At 51.8% G+C, this 23,092-nt stretch overlaps 1 protein-coding gene across 1 annotated transcript in view; it reads left to right on the top strand.

Annotated features, from left to right (window-relative positions):
- LOC119957102 (microtubule-associated serine/threonine-protein kinase 1-like) overlaps positions 1-23,092 on the top strand; it is a 170,688-nt gene that overhangs the window by 25,281 nt on the left and 122,315 nt on the right. The window contains exon 2 of the mRNA XM_038784796.1: positions 11,827-11,858. Within this exon, the coding sequence (XP_038640724.1) occupies positions 11,827-11,858 (32 nt within the window). The remainder of the gene's footprint in view (positions 1-11,826; positions 11,859-23,092) is intronic.

Here is a 23,092-nt window from a genome sequence, read left to right as displayed (position 1 = left end):
CCATAATCCCGGATCCCCTTATTAATCAAGATCTTATCTATCCCTGTCTTAAAGACACTCAGAGATTTGGCCTCCACAGCCTTCTGCGGCAAAGAGTTCCACAGATTCACCACCCTCTGGCTGAAGAAATTCCTCCTCATCTCTGTTCCAAAGGATGGCCCCTTCAGTCTGAGGCTGTGCCCTCGGGTTCTAGTCTCTCCTGCTAGTGGAAACAACCTCTCCATGGTCCACTCTATCTAAGCCATTCGTTGGCTGGGTTTGGTGTTATGTGGATTGGTGTGGCTCAGTGGGCAGCACACTTACTTCCCTCTGAGCCGGGAAGTCGTGGGTTCAAATCCCACTCTGGTAACCAGGTCACCAATTTGAGGACGACGCTCCGAATAGAATACTGAGGTTGCGCCCGTCATGGGCATTACCTTCTGGCTGGGACTGTAAGAACTCTGGACGTTAAGAACTAGGCCCGTTTGCCCTGTCAACTGGATGTAAACAGATCTCACGGCAAAGTCGCCCCAACTGCACTTCTCCCAGGGTTTCAATCCGTCTTCTGAGAACCTGTTCCCCGGCATTTCTAAGTCTTCTCCTGCCTCTGCTTACTGGTGCAATTCCAGCCATTCAGTACCCGGCTGGCATCAATGGGCTGTCAGTGCCCTGGGTTTCACCAATCTCCCCAGTTGCACCAAGCTATTAATGGGCTCTTCTGTGCCCCACCTTTTTCCAGAACGGCTCCCCCTCCGCCCCCCCCCCCCCCCCCACCCCCGGTCGATCATTTATCCCTTGACTAACTTCTTCACGAAAGTAGATTATCCAGTTTGGTGTTGGTGGGAGCTTTGATTTTGCAAGTTCTCTGCTGCCTTCCCTAAATGACACCAGGGACTTCCGAAAGTGCCAGTGGCCGTGGAAGGCGTGACGGGAATGCAAATTCCCCGCGTCTAATTGAGGGATGGTTTGTCAGTGCGGAACCTGGCTGGAGGTCAGCTGGAGGTCAGATCAATGCATCGATGATCCCTAATGTACTGCTGCTTAGTCAACGATGCATTAGGCGGCCGTGAACAGATGTAACTCAATTGCTGAAATACTGTCGGCGTCCGGAGCTTAGGATGCGATCCACGTCACAGCAGTGCCTGAGGCTGAACAGATTGACACAGAAATGCCTCTCGTCGGCCTCATTGATGCTGACCCACTTCAAGTCCACCGCCTCGGATTCCCCACTTTGGCACGTTTTCTACCCTGAACAAGCATCCGACCACAACGTTTAAAAAGTAGAATTTTATTAACCCCCGCCAGCCTCTTCACCAAGCTCTGTAAGACACACTTCAGCGTTTGGTTATGAGTGCAAGTGTTGAGCTGCAATTGCTCTTACTGATTCACCAAGGTGGTCAAGAAGCTATTAAAACCGGCCGGTAATGGGTTAACTGAATTCAGACAGGACAGAGCTTTTAAGGAAGGATTTGCATTCACGTCGCGCCTTGCATCACCTCAGTGTCCCAAAGTGCTTCACAGCCAAGGGACAACTTTTCAAGTGTGGTCACCGTGGCAACCAATTTGCATTCAGCACATTCCCACAAAAAAGAAATAATGACCAGACAGTCCGTTTTCCTTCAAGTTACAAAGCCAACGGGCAGAGTGGATAGGGCGGGCCCATTCCATTGCCGAGGCAGGATTCTCCGACCCCCACCCCCCCCCGCCGTGTCCCGAGTTCTCCGCCACCAGAGATTCGGCGAAGGTGGGAATTGCGCCGCGCCGGTCGGCAGCCCCCCCCCCCCCCCCCCGGCGATTCTAGTCCCGCCGCTGTCAACCCTCTCCCGCCGGCGTGGATCAAACCACCTACCTTACCGGCGGGAACAGGCGGCGCGGGCGGGCTCCGGGGTCCTGGGAGGGGGGCTGATCTGACCCCGGGGGTGCCCCCACGGTGGTCTGGCCCGCGATCGGAGCCCACCAATCGGCAGGCGGGCCTGTGCCGTGGGGGCACTCTTTTCCTTCCGCCTTCGCCATGGTCTTCACCATGGCGGAGGCGGAAGAGACCCCCTCCCCTGCGCTTGCGCGGGGATGACGTCAGCAGCCGCTCACGCTCCGGCGCATGCGCGAACTTCCACCGGCCGGCGAAGTTCTTTCGGCCCCGGCTGGCGTGGCGCCAAAGGCCTTCCACGCCAGCCGGCGAAGCGGGAACCACTCCTGCGTGGCCTAGCCCCTCAAGGTGAGGGCTTGGCCCCTAAAGATGCGGAGACTTCCGCACCTTTGGGGCGGCCCGACGCTGGAGTGGTTCACGCCACTCCAACACGCCGGGACCCCCCGCCCGCCGGGTAGGAGAGAATTCCGGCCCTTGTTTCAAAAACCAATTCAAATTCATATCGAATCCAATCCATGGTCTCCACGAGAGACGTACAAGATCCAAACTTACAAGAAAAGGCATTACATGCTCAGTCTTAGCCGAAAGGCCCATTTGTTTTTAAGTGATGTTGATTGAGGGATAAATATTGACCAGGGTAAACTCTTCCTGCCCTTCACTGAAATAGTGTCACGCCCTTCCGAGAGTTGCAGGATCTCCAAAGATGAGCGGCGAGGGAATGAAAAGCCAACACACCCCTCACTCTCTTCCCCGCTCACTCCCTAGAAGGGGAAGCGGACGCCACTTCATGGGCCTGAGGTGCCCCCACCCGCCCCCCGCCACACTTTGGCATTCCTCAGGAACACGGATAGGTGGTGGGGGGCATTACCCAGTGTCCACGTCTTGCAGTTGCCAGGGCCTTTGATACCAATGATGATGTCCCGCCCTACCGTTCTCCATCAAAGAGCGATGTAACTATTGGGAGTGGCATGCCTACTGTGATCAGGCAAGGAATGGTCGGTAGACTTTACTGGAGGTCAACCCATGTGTGGTGTTCTTTTTGTTGCTAAAGTCAGGATGGTTGGTGTAGTGTTCACAAAGACCACAAATAGAACAAAGCTATAAATTTATTAGCACTACTTAATTGGATTTGCCACTTACTCCGATATAATACACAGTTGATAATTAACATGTAATCTACACTCGTCTACTAATCTCTACACTATTGCATTACCTATGATTTGCTCTCACTCACACTATCTTTTCTTCAGTCTGTATTCCAGCTATTGTTATGGGCCAGGGTTTAGAGAACCCCAAAGTGTATCATGGAGTTCACCTGACCCACACCTTTTCTAGATTGGGGAGCACACGGTCCACTCTCCAGGTGTGGTACAGCAGAAATGGAAAAGTATTTTTTAAAGCAAAACAATGTTTAGGAGGAACTTCTTCACCCAAAGGGTTGTGAATCTATGGAATTCCTTGCCCAGTGAAGCAGTTGAGGCTCCTTCATTAAATGTTTTTACGGTAAAGATAGATAGTTTTTTGAAGAATAAAGGGATTAAGGGTTATGGTGTTCGGGCCGGAAAGTGGAGCTGAGTCTACAAAAGATCAGCCATGATCTCATTGAATGGCGGAGCAGGGTCGAGGGGCCAGATGGCCTACTCCTGCTCCTAGTTCTTATGTTCTTATTCTATGAACTCAAGTTAACCCTTTTAAAACATACAGTGAACATCTTAGCAACCATTAATTCAAATACAACCCCCAAAGAATACAACATTAAGTAATTCTTTAAGCTTTCCTTTTAACATCCATAAGACTTAAAACACCTTTTACCAGAAGCACATCAGTATAGAGTCACTACTGTTATTAGTTTTAAATCACCAGGGTCGATTTAGTCTTTAGATTACAGAGAGAGACTCTAATACCCCTTCTGGCTGTGACTGCAGCTATCCAGCTCTGAAAACGAAATTAAAACACGCCCTGCAGCAAACAGCCTAAAACAAAAGTAAAAAGCTGACAGACAGGCCAGCTCCAGGGGCTGGTTTAGCTCACTGGGCTAAATCGCTGGCTTTTAAAGCAGACCAAGCAGGCCAGCAGCACGGTTCGATTCCCGTACCAACCTCCCCTGGACAGGCGCCGGAATGTGGCGACTAGGGGCTTTTCACAGTAACTTCATTGAAGCCTACTCGTGACAATAAGCAATTTTCATTTCATTTCATTTCCACCCACTCTCTGACATCACTGTAGTAATAAACACCCATTTCTTAAAGGTACTCTCACTACAGATACTTATATACACACCCATGTAGGAACACCTTTTTCTTAAAGGTACTCTCACCTGACACTATCTCCTTCACTTCTCTCCCCACAAGGCTTAGCATCAATGTCTTATGTACTTGTAGATTGTAGATCTAGCTCCCTCTAGTGGTTGAGTCAGGCATTTCATTAACCCTTGCAGTTCTTACAGTTATGATAATGTCACACCACGGTGGTGCTTAATGGAACAGAAAGAGTGCAGACAATTACAGGGTGCCCTTTGGATAAGGGTGGAGGCGGAAAGGGATCCGGCTGTGTTTATTGATCCTTTGCTGAAGGTTTTCAGTCAGCGTGGAATGATTATCAATAAAATTAGTTAGATACCAGGCTACTTTTAAAGGGCGTTTAGCTACGAGACGTTGTAAACTTGTACGATTGTCAGACGTTTCTGTGTGTGAAGGTCAGCATTGGGTGTCCGATTCTCAGAATCCGATTGAGTCTCGGAGGAGGGAGAGGCTGATTCAGGAGCTGAAATGCATCATATTGTGTCTGCCGCACAAAACCGGTCATTCAATTCAATTCCCCTGGCTTTAATGCCTACTTCATCTCAACCTATCAAAATATCCTCCTATTCCTCTCTCCCCTGGGTGCCTCTCTAGCTTCACCATGAATATGTCTTTGTTATTCACCCTCAACGACATCCTGAGCTAGTGAGCTCCACATTTCCAACACGCTATAGTTAAAGGACTTTCTCCTGAATCCTCTGTTGGATGTATTTGTTTATAATTATGATCCCTAGTTTTGGACTCTGCTAAAAGTGGAAATACTTTCTCTGTTTCTATTCATCGAACACCTGCATCTTAAAGATCTCTATCCCTTCTCCTCCTCCATTTTCTCTTTTCATATGTTACTGAGGCTGTGTTCCTCTATCGGCCATTTGGATTTAATGGCTTCGATCGGGTTGCAGAGAACTCCGGAAATCCGGCAGATGAAGCGACGCAAGAACTGCCGGATCCAACTGATAAAGAGTGTATCCGGCACTGCTTTGTGGGCCAAGAGGAGCATGAACATCATGTTCACCACCCCCCCCCCCCCCCACCCCCCCACCGGCTGACCATCTGAGCTAACCTGCGATGGTTTCTCCGACACCGTTACTGCGACCTGCGATTTCTCCCTCTCGACCCCTCCCTGCGATCTCTCTCCCACAATGCCAACAACTCCCCATGATCCCGCCCTCTCTCTGGTGGCTCTTTGCAACCCTCTTGTCCTTGGCCGTCGCTCTAATAGTAGCGCAGCCTCTCAATCTGAGTGGGAAGCGGAGGTAAAGCAATCCCTGTATTTCCGGATAAAGGCTGTTCCCTTTAACCCTTATTGGAGCCTTTGTTAACTGGATGAATCTTAACTGCCAGTCACACAGCTGCAATATTATGACAAGTAATAAATAAAAACAGTCCCCCCTTTTTTCCTTGACCCTGGGATTTGTTCTTTCTCCTGGCATTTGCTCCCTGCGGTGTTCTGGAGCTTAATCCTGAATTCCTGGAGACTCACAAGCCAGTCATGGAGCTTGGCAATGCTAGTGCTGTTCCAGAAATGGGCATTAAGATTGCAACATATGGCAAAAAGGTGACAATCTGTCACTGTCCAGTACATCAACATAGTTATTTAAAATGATGCGAAATCTCTAGCGATGTATCTTCGAAAAAGATGGGTTCGTTCCTGTTGTTCGTAGCTTTTGTTCGTTCTTCAAATCCACTTTTTCCATTTCTCACCCACTCTTTTCTGGATGGCCCATTCTGTAAATTTCAGTGATCCGATTTCTCCAGAGCGAGCCGCGAGCAATGGTACTCAGCGCAGTAAATAACAGAGGCACACTTTAGGGAATTTCTCCTAACGTGGAGAAAGAGCTGAACACTCTTAACAGGAGAGGCTTCATTCTCAACCAGGTGCACTGATGGTGGGAGTTACTATTTATAGTCAGAAAGAATTAGTGTTGTGTTATTCTGAAGATTTGACACTGGTGTGGCATGTTGCGCTAGGTTCCGAGTAGATAGGGGGAACACACTTGGTTGCTAGTAGATTGGGGGACAGTAGAATAGTGACAATGGTTGAGGCCTGAACTAATTCCCCTACCCTGGCAGCCGGGGGAATTTGAATTCAATTAATTAATAAAATGCCAGTCTCGTTAATACTGAAGTTGAAACTACAAGATTGTTGTAACAATCCGTCTGATTCACTAATGCTCTTTCGGGGATGTTACCACATTTCAATCTGGCCTGTATCTAACTCCAGAACCACAGCAATGTTGTTGATTCTTAGCTGCCCACTGAAATGGCCTTGCTAGCCACTCAGTTGCAGAGGGCTCGCTGCAGGGCACTGAGGGTTGGGGCAATATATGCTGGCCATGCCATTGACCCCTCACGTCCTTCACTGTCGTTGGGTCAAAGTGCTGGAACTCCCTTCCTAACAGCACTGTGGGTGTACCTACACCTCAGGGACTGCAGCCGTTCAAGCAGGCGACCCTCCACTCCCTTCTCAAGGGCGATTAGAGATGGGCAATAAATCCTGGCCTCGCCAGCGACGCCCGCACCCCGGACATGAATATTTTTTTAAAATTTGCCGAATGAATAAAGAAGACCAGACCAATCCAGATCTCCATTTAGATCTGCTGGTGATCCATTATGGGGGGTTTCAGTAGCATTAACGAGAAGCTGCTTTCCAGCGGGGGAAGGGCTGGTCACCTGAAGGTACAGGAAACATTTGTGTTTACACAGTGAGTTATTTTGATCCCGAATGCGCCGCTTGAAAGGGCGACGGAAGCAGGTTCAATAGGAACTTCCCAAAGGGAATTGGATCAGGAATCCTAGAAAAGGGACTATATGCAGGGCTATGAGAAATGAACAAGGGAGTGAGACTGACTGGACAGCTCTTTTATAGGCCCAGTACAGATATGATGGGCCGAATGGCGGTGATGACCAGGCCCCCCGTGCACCCCGACCCCCGCCGGGAACCTGTCACAGCGACGGAGGGTGCGGACAACAGGAAAGCCTGTTGACAGTGGCTGGATCGATAGATCCCTCCGCCGTCCAATGGCAGGCTGACTTCGCTCTCACAAAACACGCTGCGGAGGGGGGGTGGGGGGGGGGGGGGGGGGGGGGGGGGTGTGTGCATGGAAAATCCCCGCCCTGACTGTCTGCTCCGTCAGACAAATGCCTGAGCTCCATATTGTCCGCCATCGGTATCTGACACAGATCTATCGATCTCCAAACGTCCCCTCGCACCCAGAGCCTTCTGGGGCAGCGGGAAGTGACAGCTGAGACGTTAACTTGTCCATTCCCAGATGCTGACTGACCTTCTAGTGGTTTGCCAGCACGCTCTGTTCTTGTTTCAGTTCCGTTTTCACACTGTGCCCATTGACATTTCATCCCACTACACAGGTGAACCTTTAGTAAAACACCGTCACAGCTGAACATAGAACATACAGTGCAGAAGGAGGCCATTCGGCCCATCGAGTCTGCACCGACCCACTTAAGCCCTCGCTCCCACCCTATCCCCGTAACCCAATAACCCCTCCTAACCTTTTTGGACACTAGGGGGCAATTTATCACGACCAATCCACCTAACCTGCACGTCTTTGGACTGTGGGAGGAAACCGGAGCACCCGGAGGAAACCCACGCAGACACGGGGAGAAGGTGCAGACTCCACACAGACAGTGACCCATGTCAGGAATCGAACCTGGGACCCTGGCGCTGTGAAGCCACAGTGTTAGTCACTTGTGCTACCGTGCTGCCCAAGCTGTGCCCCTTTGGAGGCTATGGCCACTTTTGTGCATTTATATAGCGCCTTTCAGAATCTCGGGACATCCCGAAGCACTTTGTAGCCGATCAATTCATTGAATCCCTCAGTGTAGAAGGACACTTTTCAACCCATCGAGTTTGCACTGACCCTCCGAAAGAGCACTCTACTCTGGTCCCTTGCCCCCACCCAACCCCGTAACCCTACCTAACCTTTAGGACACTAAGTCGCAATTTAGCATGTCCAATCCACCGAGCCTGCACATCTTTGGAGTGTGGGAGGAAACTGGAGCACCCGGAGGAAACCCACGCAGACACGGGGAGGACGTGCAGACCCCGCACAGTCACCCGAGGCCGGAATCGAACCTGGGTCTCTGGCGCCGTGAGTCAGAAGTGCCACCCCACTGTGCCACTGTGCCGTAGGGGTGACGTATATCCACTGTGTAATGTAGGACACATGGCAGCCCATTTGTACACAGCAAGATCCCACAAACACCACTCGAATAATGATCGATTTCAGTGAATTTGGATGAGGGATAAATATTAGTACATTCCTGCACTTTGCCCGAGGGGATGGACAGGGCCTCGTTTTAGACCAGCACCTCCCAACAGCGCAGCATCCCCCCCCACCCCCCCTCGGGGCTCTGGGCGCAGCGCCAAGAGGGTGAGGAGTGAAATAAATTCCACGACTGCGGATAAAAATAGGTCAATAATCTGGTCTCTATATTGGGGACCTGACGTAAGCCACACTTGTGTTTGAAGACAACTCCAGTGCGTTCTGCATGCTGTTCATTACACCTTCCCTTAGCGTGCACTCCTTGTTCACATCCTCCCTGAGCAGTTCCTGTGACAGCCTCCCGGCCGACTGCATCTGTCACAAAGCGCGGGATGGAGTGTGGAAGAGGAGATGACGGAACGGATGCCTCGAGTGGAAAATATGAACTGGAATCACCCCGATGGCAGAATCCATTCTCTACCAGTCGTTTTAGTCATCGGCTTAATTTGCCATTCACTCATTTTGGCAGGCGCAGACAGCCACCGTGAACAGAGGATAAAATCCTGCGCACCCTCGGACAAGGATGGAGGAAAGGATTTGGTAGTTCAGTGGTACAAGGCATTAAACCCATCTCCCCACCCCCCGCCGGAGCTGCTATATTCTCTGTTCCAGCATTTCAGAAAGCACTTCACTGCCTGCAAAGCACTGAGGGAATCTGGTTAAAAAGTACAGTATAAATTTCTGACGGTGTGAACATGTTCTTGTCAATTCAAAACGCAGGGAATGGCCACAGGTCTGCTTGTAAAACCCGCTGAGACTGCCTGGTTCCATTGTCAAGGCAGCGACACAACACAATCCGGCAGCGCGGGTTCAATTCCCGTACCAGCCTCCCCGAACAGGCGCCGGAATGTGGCGACTAGGGGAGGCTGGTACGGGAATGTGAAGATAAGCAGGGGAGTGGTCCCCGCTGTTTAGCACAGGGCTAATTTGCTGGCTTTGAAAACAGACCAAGCAGGCCAGCAGCACGGTTCGATTCCCGTAACAGCCTCCCCGAACAGGCGCCGGGATGTGGCGACTGGGGGCTTTTCACAGTAACTTCATTTGAAGCCTACCCGTGACAATAAGCGATTATTAGCATTAACATGATGATTTCTGTCAAACAAAGAGTGAGACAACACCTTAAGAACCACCTCTAATTTGGACAATTCCTCCCAGTCAAGCAATTGGAACTCCCCACCCCCAACCCCCGTTGTCAGTCAGCTAATTTTTTTAAATAAATTTTTTTTATTGGGTTTTTGAACAGAGTATATTTACCGTTATGTACACAGAATAAGAAGTATATATATACACATATATAGAAGAGAAGGGCATATCCAAACATACCAAAAAAAAGTAATAATAAAAAATAAAATAAAAAATAAAATAGAATAACTGGTTGGGTATTGTGCACCAGCTCAACAGCAGCAACTCTGTACAACCGGCAAAATTATTTACAACACATAAGTAGGCGACTGTTTGGGGGGGGGGGGGGGGGTTCCTGGAGATGCGAAGTTTGTTATCGTTTCCCGTGCCCTCCTTCCGGCTCTCCTTTCCCTACCTCCCCCCCCCCCCCCCCCCCCCCCCCACCTTGCTGGTTCTCCTCTCTTGTTCCCTGTCGCTTCCCCCCCCCTCCCCGCTTCTGCCCCCCCCCCCCCCCCCCCCTCCCTCCTGTGGTTCGCCTTTCTTTCCTCTTAAGTTTAGCTGTTCCCCCCTCCCCTCCCGGTCTATCTCTCCCTCTCATGCCTTGGCTACTTTCCCCTGATTCTTGGCTACCTGGCTATTCTTCTGCTTGTTCGTTGGCCACAAACAGGTCCCGGAACAATAGGGTGAACGGCTCCCACGTTCTGTGGAAGCCGTCGTCTGACCCTCGGACGGCGAATTTGAGTTTCTCCATTTGGAGAGATTCCGAGAGGTCGGACAGCCAGTCTGCAGCTCTGGGCGGTGCTGCTGACCACCAGCTGAACAGGATTCTACGGCGGGCGATCAGGGAGGCAGAGGCAAGGGCGTCCGCCCTCCTTCCCAGGAAGATCTGGCTGGTCTGAAACTCCAAAGACCGCCGCTATCGGGCATGGCTCCACCCTCACCCCCACCACTTTGGACATAGCCTCGAAGGGCTGCCGGCCCTTTCTGTCAGTCGGTCATACATGTCGCTACAGTTTCCTTTATCTAGGATGCTTGCGTTCAGTAACTCTTCCAATAGTGTCTGTCGTGGCGGTTGTGGGTACGTCCTTGTCTCCTTTCGTAGGAAGTTTTTGATACCTTAGTTCGTTCCCCCGGCTAGCTGGAATTTCTCTGTCAGTTTGTCCAGTGTTGCGATCCTGCCGTCTGTGTATATGTCCCTGACTGTCAGTGTCCCTCCGCCCTGTCTCCACCTTTTAAAGGTGGGGCCAGTCAGCGCTGGTGTGAACCTATGGTTGTTGCAGATGGGAGCTTTGTTCGACATTTTGGTCAGGCCAAATTGCTGCCGCAGTTGGTTCCAGGATTGGAGGGTGGCTGTCACCACTGGGCTGCTGGAGTGTTTTTTGGTGGGGATGGGAGTGCTGCCGTGGCGAGGGCCCGGAGGGAGGTCCCCACGCAGGAGGGGAATTTTTTGTCGCAAATGTTTAGTAGAGGTCCGAACGCCATGATTAGTTTGTCTAGTGCTTTGAAAAAGACCTTGGGGATGTAGATTGGGATGGATCTAAGTAGGAAGAGGTACATGGGCAGTACAAGAAAGGGTTGGTGGTGATCACTGATCATTGGGGAGGCAATGGCGTTATAGTATTGTCACTGGACTAGTAATCCAGGGTAATGCTCCGGGTTCGAATCCCACCAGGGCAGTTGGAATTCAAATTCAACAAAAATCTGGAATTAAATGTCTAATGGTGACCAAGAATCGATTGTCACTAATGTCCTTCAGGGAAGGGTGATATGTGGCGCAGTGGTTAGCACTGGGACTGCGGTGCTGAGGTCCCAGGTTCGATCCCGGCCCTGGGTCACAGTCCGTGTGGAGTTTGCACATTCTCCCCATGTCTGCGTGGGTTTCACCCCCCACAACTCAAAGATGTGCAGGTTAGGCGGATTGGCCACGCTAAATTGCCCCCTAATTGACAAAAAAATTATTGGGCACTCTTAAAATTTTTTTTTAAAAACAAACAAAAGAAAATAAATAATGTCCTTTAGGGAAGACGATCTGCCGCCCATACCTGCTCTGGCCTACATGTCACTCCAGACCCACAGCTTTGTGGTTGACTCTCAATTGCCCTCATGGATGGGCAATAAATGCCGGCCCAGCCACCGATACCCACATCTCACGGACGAATAAAGAAAAATAAATGAATGTGTTCTGTTTTACCAGCTGGGAAATCAAGAAGCATTGCTCCGATATCAGAAACCCATGGAGAATCTTAACCTATTTTCTTTTTTCTCTTATTTGCAGAAGGACCTGCCTTTGGCAAGAAAAGGGAGCAGGTGAGTAGCGTTTGCTGACCTTCTAGATAAGACAAATAGTACAGCTGGAAACACAGCAGAGGAAAAAGATGACGCATCGTGAGACATATTATCACCTCTCATCCCAAGGTGTCGGAGCGTTGATCAGCCAAACAGTTGACCAAGGCATGTGAGATATGAGGGCAGGTGACCTAAAGGATGGTCATGTAATTGGTTACTGAATTTCAACATAGAGAGGTGAAGTATTTTGGCAAGAAAAATAAGATCGGGCATTAGTTAGAAAATAACTAATGGGGCATCGAAGCGACCTGGCAGTGAAAATAGACAGGAGGCTAAAAGCAGTGTCTTACAGGATGAGAGAGAGAGGGGTGGAAAGTGTTAACATGGATTCAGAGCTGAAGCAAATGAAGCCGCTACTGCCGGTGGTGGAGCGAAGGGAGTGCGGGGATAGACTAATGCCCCAAACTGCAAGAATGCTGAGATCTCACAGGGTGGTCGGGCTGGAGGATGTAACATATTACATCAGGAAATAAGAATCTAAATGGTGTAGAGCATCAGAGTGACCTGGGAGTGAAAATAGACATAGAACATAGAACAGTACAGCACAGAACAGGCCCTTCGGCCCTCAATGTTGTGCCGAGCCATGATCACCCTACTCGAACCCACATATCCACCCTATACCCGTAACCCAACAACCCCCCCCCCAACCTTACTTTTATTAGGACACTACGGGCAATTTAGCATGGCCAATCCACCTAACCCGCACATCTTTGGACTGTGGGAGGAAACCGGAGCACCCGGAGGAAACCCACGCACACAGGGGGAGGACGTGCAGACTCCACACAGACAGTGACCCAGCCGGGAATCGAACCTGGGACCCTGGAGCTGTGAAGCATTTATGCTAACCACCATGCTACCCTGCTGCCCTCCGACAAGTGGCCAAAAGTAGTGACACAGGTCAAAGAAGGAACAAAGTAGAATTTATTTCCAGAGGGACAGAATTGAAGAGTTAGGGAAGTAGGGATGATTATCCCGTGGATCTTGCAGAATACGAGCTCCCCCGATAAGGGGGCGGGATGACCTTTAACGATACTTGTCTGTTGGGGTCAGTACTGGTCAGTAAGGCAGTGACTACAGAAGGCCCTGTGGGGATGCACTGGTGCTGTACATAGTAGTTTGTTGTAAACTAAAGTAAGTTTTCATTTCAACCGAACTCAGTATGGGTTCTTTGTCGCTCTTACAAAAGTTATCCCAAACTTGTATCGAATTTTGGTTAATCCACCTGGAGTTCTGCATACAATTCTGGTTGACGTATTATAAAAATAAAAGATTTGAAATGGAGAGAATGCAAAAAGAAAAGTTACACGGATGATCCCAAAATGTGAGGGTATTCCGCCCGGGAAGGAGTTGTCAGGCTGGTCTGTTTACTCCAGGAATAAAAAAGGCCAAGGAGTCGAAAACTCTGGAAAAGGGTTTGACAGATTAGTCACAGGGGGTGGGATTTTCAGGCTCAACCCGTTGGTGGGATCTTCTGATTCCGCCGAACATGACTGTCCGGCAGCGGGTCGGGACGGGCACGTCGCGCCCAAGGCCACAGGCGTTGATGGGACTGGAAAATTCCACCAGCGGCCAATGACCAGTTGCCTCCGCCATTGTAAAGCACACTGGGTGTGCCAAGGTGGGGCAGGAAAATCCCACGCAGAATGGTTCCCTTTGTGGTAAGAGCACAACTAGAGGCCGTTTATATAAGATAGGGCGGCACAATAGCACAGTGGTTAGCACTGCTGCTTCACAGCGCCAGGGCCCGGGTTCGATTCCCGGCTTGGGTCACTGTCCGTGCGGAGTCTGCACGTTCTCCCCGCGTCTGCGTGGGTTTCCTCCGGGTGCTCCGGTTTCCTCCCACAAGTCCCCAAAGACGTGCTTGTTAGGTGAATTGGACATTCTGAATTCTCCCTCTGTGTACCCGAACAGGCGCCGGAATGTGGCGACTAGGGGCTTTTCACAGTAACTTCATTGCAGTGTTAATGTAAGCCTACTTGTGACACTAATAAAGATTATTATTAGCCACCTAGAAACCCAAATTAGAATTTCAGAAGACGTTTCTAATATCCAAAAGAGTGGTGACAAGGTGTAACCTGCGACCACAGAAATTAAAAGGAAAGATGAAATTATATTGAAATTAAATGAAATGAAAATCGCTTATTGTCACGAGTAGGCTTCAAATGAAGTTACAGTAAAACGCCCCGAGTCACCACATTCTGGTGCCTGTTCGGGGAGGCTGGTATGGGCATTTAAGGGGGAGGGGGGCTAGACAGGTATGTGAGGGAGAAGGGTCTGTTGGGGGTTATGCTGAAAAGTGTTGGATGAGGAATGATGTAAGGAGCCTTGAGTAGAGCATTAATACTGGCATGGACCGCATGGGCTGAATGACGTTGTTTCTCTGCCTTGTATCCAATGTTCTCTTCGGTTGGATTGTGGAAATGCAAACCAGTAGACTTAAGAAGAAATGGAAATGATTTTTGACAGTTTTCCATGGATAAGTTTTGGATACCATATCCATTCCAGTTGATTTTTTAAACAAAAACTAAAGCATGTGCACCAAAAATGAAAACCGACCTTGCACATTGGAACAGTCGTAACAAAGACAGGTTTGATCTGCCACCGAGGAGTTGGCGAATATGTTATTCATGGTGATCAGGGCCTTGGGTGGGTTGTCTTCTCAACACCGATGTTCCAGCATATCTTCATGAACTGGAGGAGCTGGCGTGTCTCTTTTTGAGTTGTAGATTTCACAAACCAGGTTCAAAGAGGGGATATGGGTACTTGACTCGCCGACAGGGGTAAGGATCAGGAATCAAAGCCCTCAGACTGCAGCAGGGTGAGAGATCTTACACGTTAGGCGCTAGAGAGTTTCAATCGGAGTGAGGCCCTTAAAGGTGACCTTAAGCACAGAGGTAAGCACACGGGGCAGGAATCTCCGATCGCGCCCGCCCCAACGCCAGAGATTCCCGTCTGAGTTCCGCAGACCTTTAAATCACAGAATCCCTGCAGTGCAGAAGGAGGCCATTCGGCCCATTGAGTCTGCACCATCCCTCTGAAAATGGTCTGTCAATTTTCTGACCCGTCCGCGACGAATCGCGCAGCGGTTGGGATTGAAAAATTTACCCCTGGGGTTTGTGCGCAGGGCGAGGAATGTAAGTCAGCATAGACTTTGGTGGAACAGCAAGATTCCACTGGCAGCTTTCCTCTCCGTGGTGGTGTTGGGGGAGCGGTGGCTGGAGAATTCAACCCCCTAGACATTGACATGGAAACATAGAAAAATAGGAGCAGGAGGAGGCCATTTGGCCCTTCGAGCCTGCTCTCCCATTCATTATGATCATGGCTGATCCTCTCTCGCACACTCCAGCATTCTCCCCACACCCCTCGGCAACCTTTTAGAGTTTAGAAATCTATCTATTCGCAGAAATCTATCCGTCAGTCCAGCCAAATGACTGGTTTCTGTGCTGTGATTGCTATGTAACATCAAATGATTGATGCCCAGAATTTAGACATGAGCTGGAATCTAATCATGGATTATCCCTGTGTAAAATTGTGACTGTCTGGGTTACATCCTGGAATCTAAACGAACGGTTCAGATGTTTGGACATGTGGATTGTACGATCTGTACGTAGCTTAAGGGTTGGTCTGGAGTCAGTTATCAGCAGGATCTCGGCTAAGAGTTCAGTGATTTCTGTTTTTAATGGTGGATATCGGGGACTGAGTTACGGGCTAGAATCTAATAGAAGGACTCCGACTGTTTACAGATTGAACAATAGATACTCAGGCTTTTTAATCTGATGGAGTGGTTCAGGTGATATCATAAACTACATTGTCAGTGACTTGTGACCATTATCTGAATTACAGAATTGAATTACTGTTCGGAGACCAGTGTCTGTTTTAGTTGCCACAGATTTAATTTTACAGGGAAGGTTGTATTCTGGGCCTGGACAGCCCTTACCCTAGCAGCAGCCACTGTATCCTGTGTCCTGAGGGATGGGGTGGGGGGGCAGTATTTCCACCCCATTGGCGGCCATGGGGGGTACCCATTGCAGCCCAAATACCTGACTGTGCGGATATAACATTGGGAGTTCCTTGGAGAGGTTTCCCACCAGTGAGGGGGGTGGGGGGGGGGGGGGGGTGAACCCTCACGACCTACATTAAATTCCGTTTACAGCCCCATTTCCCCCTCCTCCCCTTCATATAACCCCTTTCACAACTTCACGTTCCGCATGCTCTTTTGGAAGTGTCGCCACTCCAGCCGCCACTCTGTGCACAGCAAGATCCCACTGCCAGCAATGTGATCTCATTGAGGCAACTGCTGCGCTTCGAGGAATAAATATCGCCGTGAACTCTGTCGCCCTACTTCGAAATAGGATCCCCTCCCCCGACCCTCTCGGTCCCCTACCCGACCCTCTCGATCCCCTTCCCCCGACCCTCTCGATCCCTCCCCCGACCCTCTCGATCCCCTCCCCCGACCCTCTCGATCCCCTACCCGACCCTCTCGAACCCCTCCCCCGACTGTTTCAATCCCCTCCCCGACCCTCTCATTAACCCCCGACCCTCTCGATCCCCTCCCCCGACCCTCTCGATCCCCTCCCCCGACCCTCTCGATCCCCTCCCCGACCCTCTCGATCCCCTCCCCGACCCTCTCGATCCCCTCCCCCGACCCTCTCATTTCCCCCCGACCCTCTCGATCCCCTCCCCGACCCTCTCGATCCCCTCCCCCGATCCTCTCGATCCCCTCCCCCGATCCTCTCGATCCCCTCCCCCGACCCTCTCATTTCCCCCCGACCCTCTCGATCCCCTTCCCCGATCCTCTCGATCCCCTTCCCCGACCCTCAGGATCCCCTTCCCCGATCCTCTCGATCCCCTTCCCCGATCCTCTCGATCCCCTCCCCCGACCCTCGCGATCCCCTTCCCCGACCCTCAGGATCCCCTTCCCCGATCCTCTCGATCCCCTCCCCCGACCCTCAGGATCCCCTTCCCCGATCCTCTCAATCCCCTCCCCCGACCCTCTCGATCCCCTCCCCCGACCCTCTCGATCCCCTACCCGACCCTCTCGAACCCCTCCCCCGACTGTTTCAATCCCCTCCCCGACCCTCTCATTTCCCACCGACCCTCTCAATCCCCTCCCCCGACACTGTAATTCCCCCAACCCTCTCATCTCCCCCCGCCCCTATCAATACCCTCCCCGACCCTCTCAATCCACTCCTCGACCTTCTCGATCCGCTCCCCAGACCCTCTCGAACCCCTCCCCCGACTGTTTCAATCCCCTCCCCGACCCTCTCATTTACCCCCGACCATCTCGATCCCCTCCCCCGACCCTCTCGATCCCCTCCCCCCCGACCCTCTCATTTACCCCCGACCATCTCGATCCCCTCCCCCCGACCCTCTCATTTCCCCCCGACCCTCTCGATCCCCTCCCCCCGACCCTCTCATTTCCCCCCGACCCTCTCGATCCCCTCCTCGACCCTCTCGATCCCCTCCCCCGACCCTCTCGATCCCCTCCCCCCGACCCTCTCGATCCCCTCCCCCGACCCTCTCGATCCCCTCCCCCGACCCTCTCGATCCCCTCCCCGACCCTCTCGATCCCCTCCCCCGACCCTCTCGATCCCCTCCCCCGACCCTCTCGATCCCCTCCCCCGACCCTCTCGATCCCCTCCCCCCGACCCTCTCAATCCCCTCCCCCAACCCCCTCAATCTCATCTCCCGACCCTCTCGATCCCCTCCCCCGACCCTCTCGATCCCCTCCCCCCGACCCTCTCATTTCCCCCCGACCCTCTCGATCCCCTCCCCCGACCCTCTCGATCCCCTCCCCCCGACCCTCTCGATCCCCCCCCCGACCCTCTCGATCCCCTCCCCCGACCCTCTCGATCCCCTCCCCCCGACCCTCTCAATCCCCTCCCCCAACCCCCTCAATCTCATCTCCCGACCCTCTCGATCCCCTCCCCCGACCCTCTCGATCCCCTCCCCGACCCTCTCGATCCCCTCCGCCAGCCCTCTCGATCCCCTCCGCCAGCCCTCTCGATCCCCTCCCCCTCCCCTCTCGATCCCCTCCCCCAGCCCTCTCGATCCCCTCCCCGACCCTCTCGATCCCCTCCCCCAGCCCTCTCGATCCCCTCCCCCTCCCCTCTCGATCCCCTCCCCCAGCCCTCTCGATCCCCTCCCCCTCCCCTCTCGATCCCCTCCCCCTCCCCTCTCGATCCCCTCCCCCAGCCCTCTCGATCGCCTCCCCCTCCCCTCTCGATCCCCTCCCCCAGCCCTCTCGATCCCCTCCCCCTCCCCTCTCGATCCACTCCCCCGACCCTCTCGATCCCCTCCCCCAGCCCTCTCGATCCCCTCCCCCGACCCTCTCGATCCCCTCCCCCAGCCCTCTCGATCCCCTCCCCCGACCCTCGATCCCCTCCCCCGACCCTCTCGATCCCCTCCCCCGACCCTCTCGATCCCCTCTCCCGACCCTCTCGATCCCCTCCCCCGACCCTCTCGATCCCCCTCCCCCGACCCTTTTAATTCCCGCCCCCCCCCCCTCCACTGACTCCTCATTCCCCCCGACCCTCGCATCCCCCCCTCCCCTTATACCCCGGACACTCCCTCTGCCGACACTCCCTCTCCCCCACCTCACGCACAAACGTTCCCCAACTCCCAGTTTCCCAGGTTTCTGACAGTTCATAGCTGATGGATACAGCAAAACTCTGGAATATTCTCTGTAATTAATTGATATATTTTTAAAAAATGACTTTGAAAAGAATGAATCAATAAAGGAGGTGACATGGTAGAGAGATAAATCATTAATTCCACTCAAACACAACCTGTCTCATTGACACATTGGGCATTGGCAAAGCTGGTACATGTAAATATGAAGCTTCAAATAAAGGCCTTTTGAAATTATGGATTTGCCCCAACCTTGAAAATTGATAAAGCAGGAACCGGATCTGAGAATCTGAGATGGCGTTAATGTCCGGGTACTTGAAAAAAGGCGTGTGTCAGCAAGCTCTTAAAGAGTAAACGTGAGGAAAGAATTTCAAATAGTTTTTACCTGGTCGCCCTCCTCTGCCCTGAAGAGATTGACTAATTGCAGCTTCACGCAATCATAGAATTTGAAATGAAATGAAATGAAAATGGCTTATTGTCACGAGTAGGCTTCAAATGACGTTACTGTGAAAAGCCCCTAGTCGCCACATTCCGGCGCCTGTTCGGGGAGGCTGCTACGGGAATCGAACCGTGCTGCTGGCCTGCCTCGGTCTGCTTTCAAAGCCAGCGATTTACAGTGCAGAAGGAGGCCGTTCGGCCCATCGAGTCTGCACCGGCCCTTACAAAGAGCACCCTACTCAAGCCCACGTATCTACCCAATCTGTGTAACCCAGTAACCCCCCACTTAACCTTTTTCGGACACTGAGGGGCAATTTGGCAGGCAGAGGCAGGGTTCCGGCACTCCCAGGGTTCCGGCACTCTTAGGATTACTGGAAGCCAGGAATTTGCTGAGTCCCAGTCAAATGATGACTCAGCCATGCCTCAGTTCCTGGCGTTCCAAAGGCGAACGCGGGAAAATCGGGAAGGGATGTCTGGTACACTCCTCTGATTTTTAAGGTTGCATGCGAGGAGTCCAAGGTCAGCATAGCTCAGGTGGCGGCGGCCGTGAGGACCTTGCTGCAAGACGGTTGTCCAGCACTGCTCCAGGACATGCACTCCATGGTGCAGGCCAATCAGTGCCGATGCCAGAGGACGACGGGGCTTCTCGAGCTCATTCCACCTGCCCCTCTATCCCAAGGAGGAAGCCCAGGGCCCTCGGGCACTCACAGGGCCCGCCCATTCGAATCCCCTCTTTCTGTCACCACCTCGGCTCCAGACCCACAGGTCCGAGGAGGGCGCCACAGCCACACTGCAGGGCCCCGAAAGCAGGCCGGGACCCCACCAGGTTGTTAGCCCTCCCTCACCAAGGTCATCACAGGCAACTGGGTGCGACAGGCCGCAGGCCTCCACCTCTGCTGTGGATGTTGGGGATTAACCTAGATGTGGCGGCAGCGTTCGAAAGGTTAAGAAGCTCTAGTTGTACAACGTGGACACGGGTGTTAAACACTTGAACACAACATTCACCTCTGTAAATAAACTCCCACTGATTTTACCCTTTCTATGGCTCCTTGTCCTGATGAGCTGTGTTCCTGTACTTCCTGATTCCCACACAAGATAAAGACAGGGGCTCAGTCCAGGCCATCCTCCGGGTTCTTTGTGCAAGGGTCCCAGCACATTGATGACTGGTCACATCAGTCAAGCCTGTATCTGAACATAAGTACCAGGAGCACGGAATAAGGATGTCTCGCACAATGTACAGGGCTAACGTCACTCATCCTAGGCATTGTCAAGGTGTCTTCTTTCCACCTTTGAGATGAAGCTGCCCTCCCGCCCATCTGCTTCAGCCGCCGGTGACACTGAACCTCAAGGACCTCACAGACCAAAGGACGTAGGAGCAGCTTGGCCACTCAGCCCATCGAGTCTGCTCCGCCATTCAATGAGATCATGGTTTCCACTTTCCCGCCTTATCCCCGTAGCCCTCGATTCCCTCACTGATTAAACATCTGTCTATCTCAGCCTTGAACATGAAATGAAAAATGAAAATCGCTTATTGTCACGAGTAGGCTTCAATTAAGTTACTGTGAAAAGCCCCTAGTCGCCACATTCCGGTGCCTGTCCGGGGAGGCTGGTACGGGAATCGAACCATGCTGCTGGCCTGCTTGGTCTGCTTTAAAAGCCAGCGATTAGCCCTGTGAGCTAAACCAGCCCCTAACATACTTAACGATCCGGCCTCTACATCTCTCTGCAGTCAAGAATTCCACAGATTCACTGCCCTCTGGGAGAAGAAATTCCTCCTCATCTCTCTCTGAAATGGGCGACCCCCTTATTCTGCCCTCTGGTCCTAGACTCTCCTACAAGGGGAAACAACCTCTCAGCATCGACCCTGTCAAACCCCCTGAGAATCCGATATGTCTCAATAAGGTCGCCTCCCATTCTTCTAAACTCCCAATAAGTACAGGCCCAACCTACTCAACCCCTCCTCATTAGAAAATCCCTCCATACCCGGGATTAACCTCATGACCCTTCTCTGGAGTCCCTCCAATGCCAGTCGGTATTTCCTTCAAAAAGGGGACCAAAGTTGTTCACAGGTTTCTAGATGTGGTCTAACTAGTACCTTGTATAGTTTTGCAGTACTTTCCTATTTTTTTACGCCATTCCCTTTGAAATAAAGGACAAGCATCCATTTGCCTTCCCTATTACCTGTTGACTTGCATGCTAGTCTTTTGTGATTTATTCACGAGAATCTCCAGATCCCTCTGTGCTGCAGCTTTCTGAAACCTTTCTCCAAATAATTAATACTCAGCTCCTTTAATCTTCCGACCAAAGAGCAGAACTCCACATTTTCCGACATTATATTCCATCTGCCAAGTTTTTGCCCTAACCTGCCTGTATCCCTCTGTAGACTCTTTGCATAATCCTCACTTGCCTTCCCACCTATTTCTGTGTCATCCGCAAACTTAGCAATAGTACATTCACTTCCCTCATCCAAGTCATCATATTGTGAATAATTGTGAGCTCGCACGGATCCCTGTGGCACTCCGCTTGTTCCAGGTTGCCATCCTGAAAAAGCTCCTCTTATCCCAACTCTCTTGTCTTCTATCAGCTAACCAATCCTCTATCCAGGCTAATATGCTACCTCCAACACCATGCGCGTCTTATCTTATTAAGGAGCCTTTCGTGTGGCACTTTTATCAAATGCTTTTTAGAAATCCAAATATATTACATCTACTGGGTCCCCTTCATCTATTCTGCATATTACCACCTCAAGAGAATTGTGATAAATATGTCAGGCATGATTTGCCCTCATAAAGCCATGCTGACTCTACTTGATTATATTATGTATTTCTAAATGCTCTGCTATTACATTCTTTATGATTGAATTTAACGACTAAAGTTAAACTAACTGGCCTGTAGTCACTTGCTTTTTGTCTCCCTCCTTTCTTGAATAAAGGTGTTACGTTGGCAGTTTTCCAATCCTCTGGGACTTTTCCACAATTTAAGGATTCTTGGAAGATTACTGCCAGCGTATCCACTCTCTCTGTAGCCACTTCCTTTAATATCCTGGGATGCAACCCATCAGGTCCAGGGGACTTATCGCCCTTTAACCCCAGTAGTTTCTCCAGTACTTTTTACCTGGTGATTGTTATTGTTTTTATTTCCTCCCCAACTTCTGCCCCTTGATTATTTACAGTAAGAAGTTTTACAACACCAGGTTAAAGTCCAACAGGTTTGTTTGGAATCACTAGCTTTCGGAGCGCAGCTCCTTCCTCAGGTGAATAAAGAGGTGTGTTCCAGAAACATTTATATAGACAAAGTCAATAATGCAGGTACTACCTGCAAAGACTCGCATTCAGAGTATCGTCTTGGTCATTGGAGTCTCCGTCTCCATCTCCGTCTCCCCCTCGCCGTCTCCCTCTCCGCCTCTCTCCGCCTCTCTCTCCGCCTCTCTCCGCCTCTCTCTCCGCCTCTCTCTCCCCCTCTCTCTCCGCCTCTCTCTCCGCCTCTCTCTCCGCCTCTCTCTCCGCCTCTCTCTGCTTCTCTCTCTCTCTCCCTCTCTCTTTCTCTTTGTCTCTCTCTCTGTCTCTCTCTCTCCATCTGTCTCACTCTCCGTCTCTCTCTATCTCTGACTGTCTCTCTCTCTCTCCGTCTCTCTCCCTCTCTCTCTCCCTCTCTCTCTCTCTCTGGGTGGGATTCTCCCAACGGGAGACTAAGTGCCGACGCCGGAGTGAAAACCGGAATGTTTCACTCCGGCGTCGGAGGCCGCTCCTCGCCCCCTATTCTCCCACCCCCGGGATTTGGCGCCGGGTAAAAGCGGCTCCGCATAAATTACACGGCCGGCGCCACGTAAATGACATCACCCGCGCATGCACTGTTGCCGTCCTCCCCGCGGGTGCCCCGCAAGAAATGTCGGAGTGATCTTGCGGGGCGGAAAGGAGTGCGGCTTTCAGAGAGGCCGGCCCGCCGATCGGTGGGCACCGATCACGGGCCAGACTCCTTTTGAGCGCCCCCCGGTGCTCGATCCCCCCCCCCTCCCCCAGGCCGCCCCCGCAGCGTTCCCGCGCTGTTCACGCCGGCAGCGACCAGGTGTGGTCGGCGCCGGCGGATCACGTCACGTTGGGCAGGCCGCTCGGCCCATCTGGGCCGGA

The sequence above is a fragment of the Scyliorhinus canicula genome, chromosome 25, assembly GCF_902713615.1.
Source record: "Scyliorhinus canicula chromosome 25, sScyCan1.1, whole genome shotgun sequence".
NCBI lineage: Eukaryota > Metazoa > Chordata > Chondrichthyes > Carcharhiniformes > Scyliorhinidae > Scyliorhinus > Scyliorhinus canicula.
This window is presented reverse-complemented; position numbering and strand designations above follow the sequence as displayed.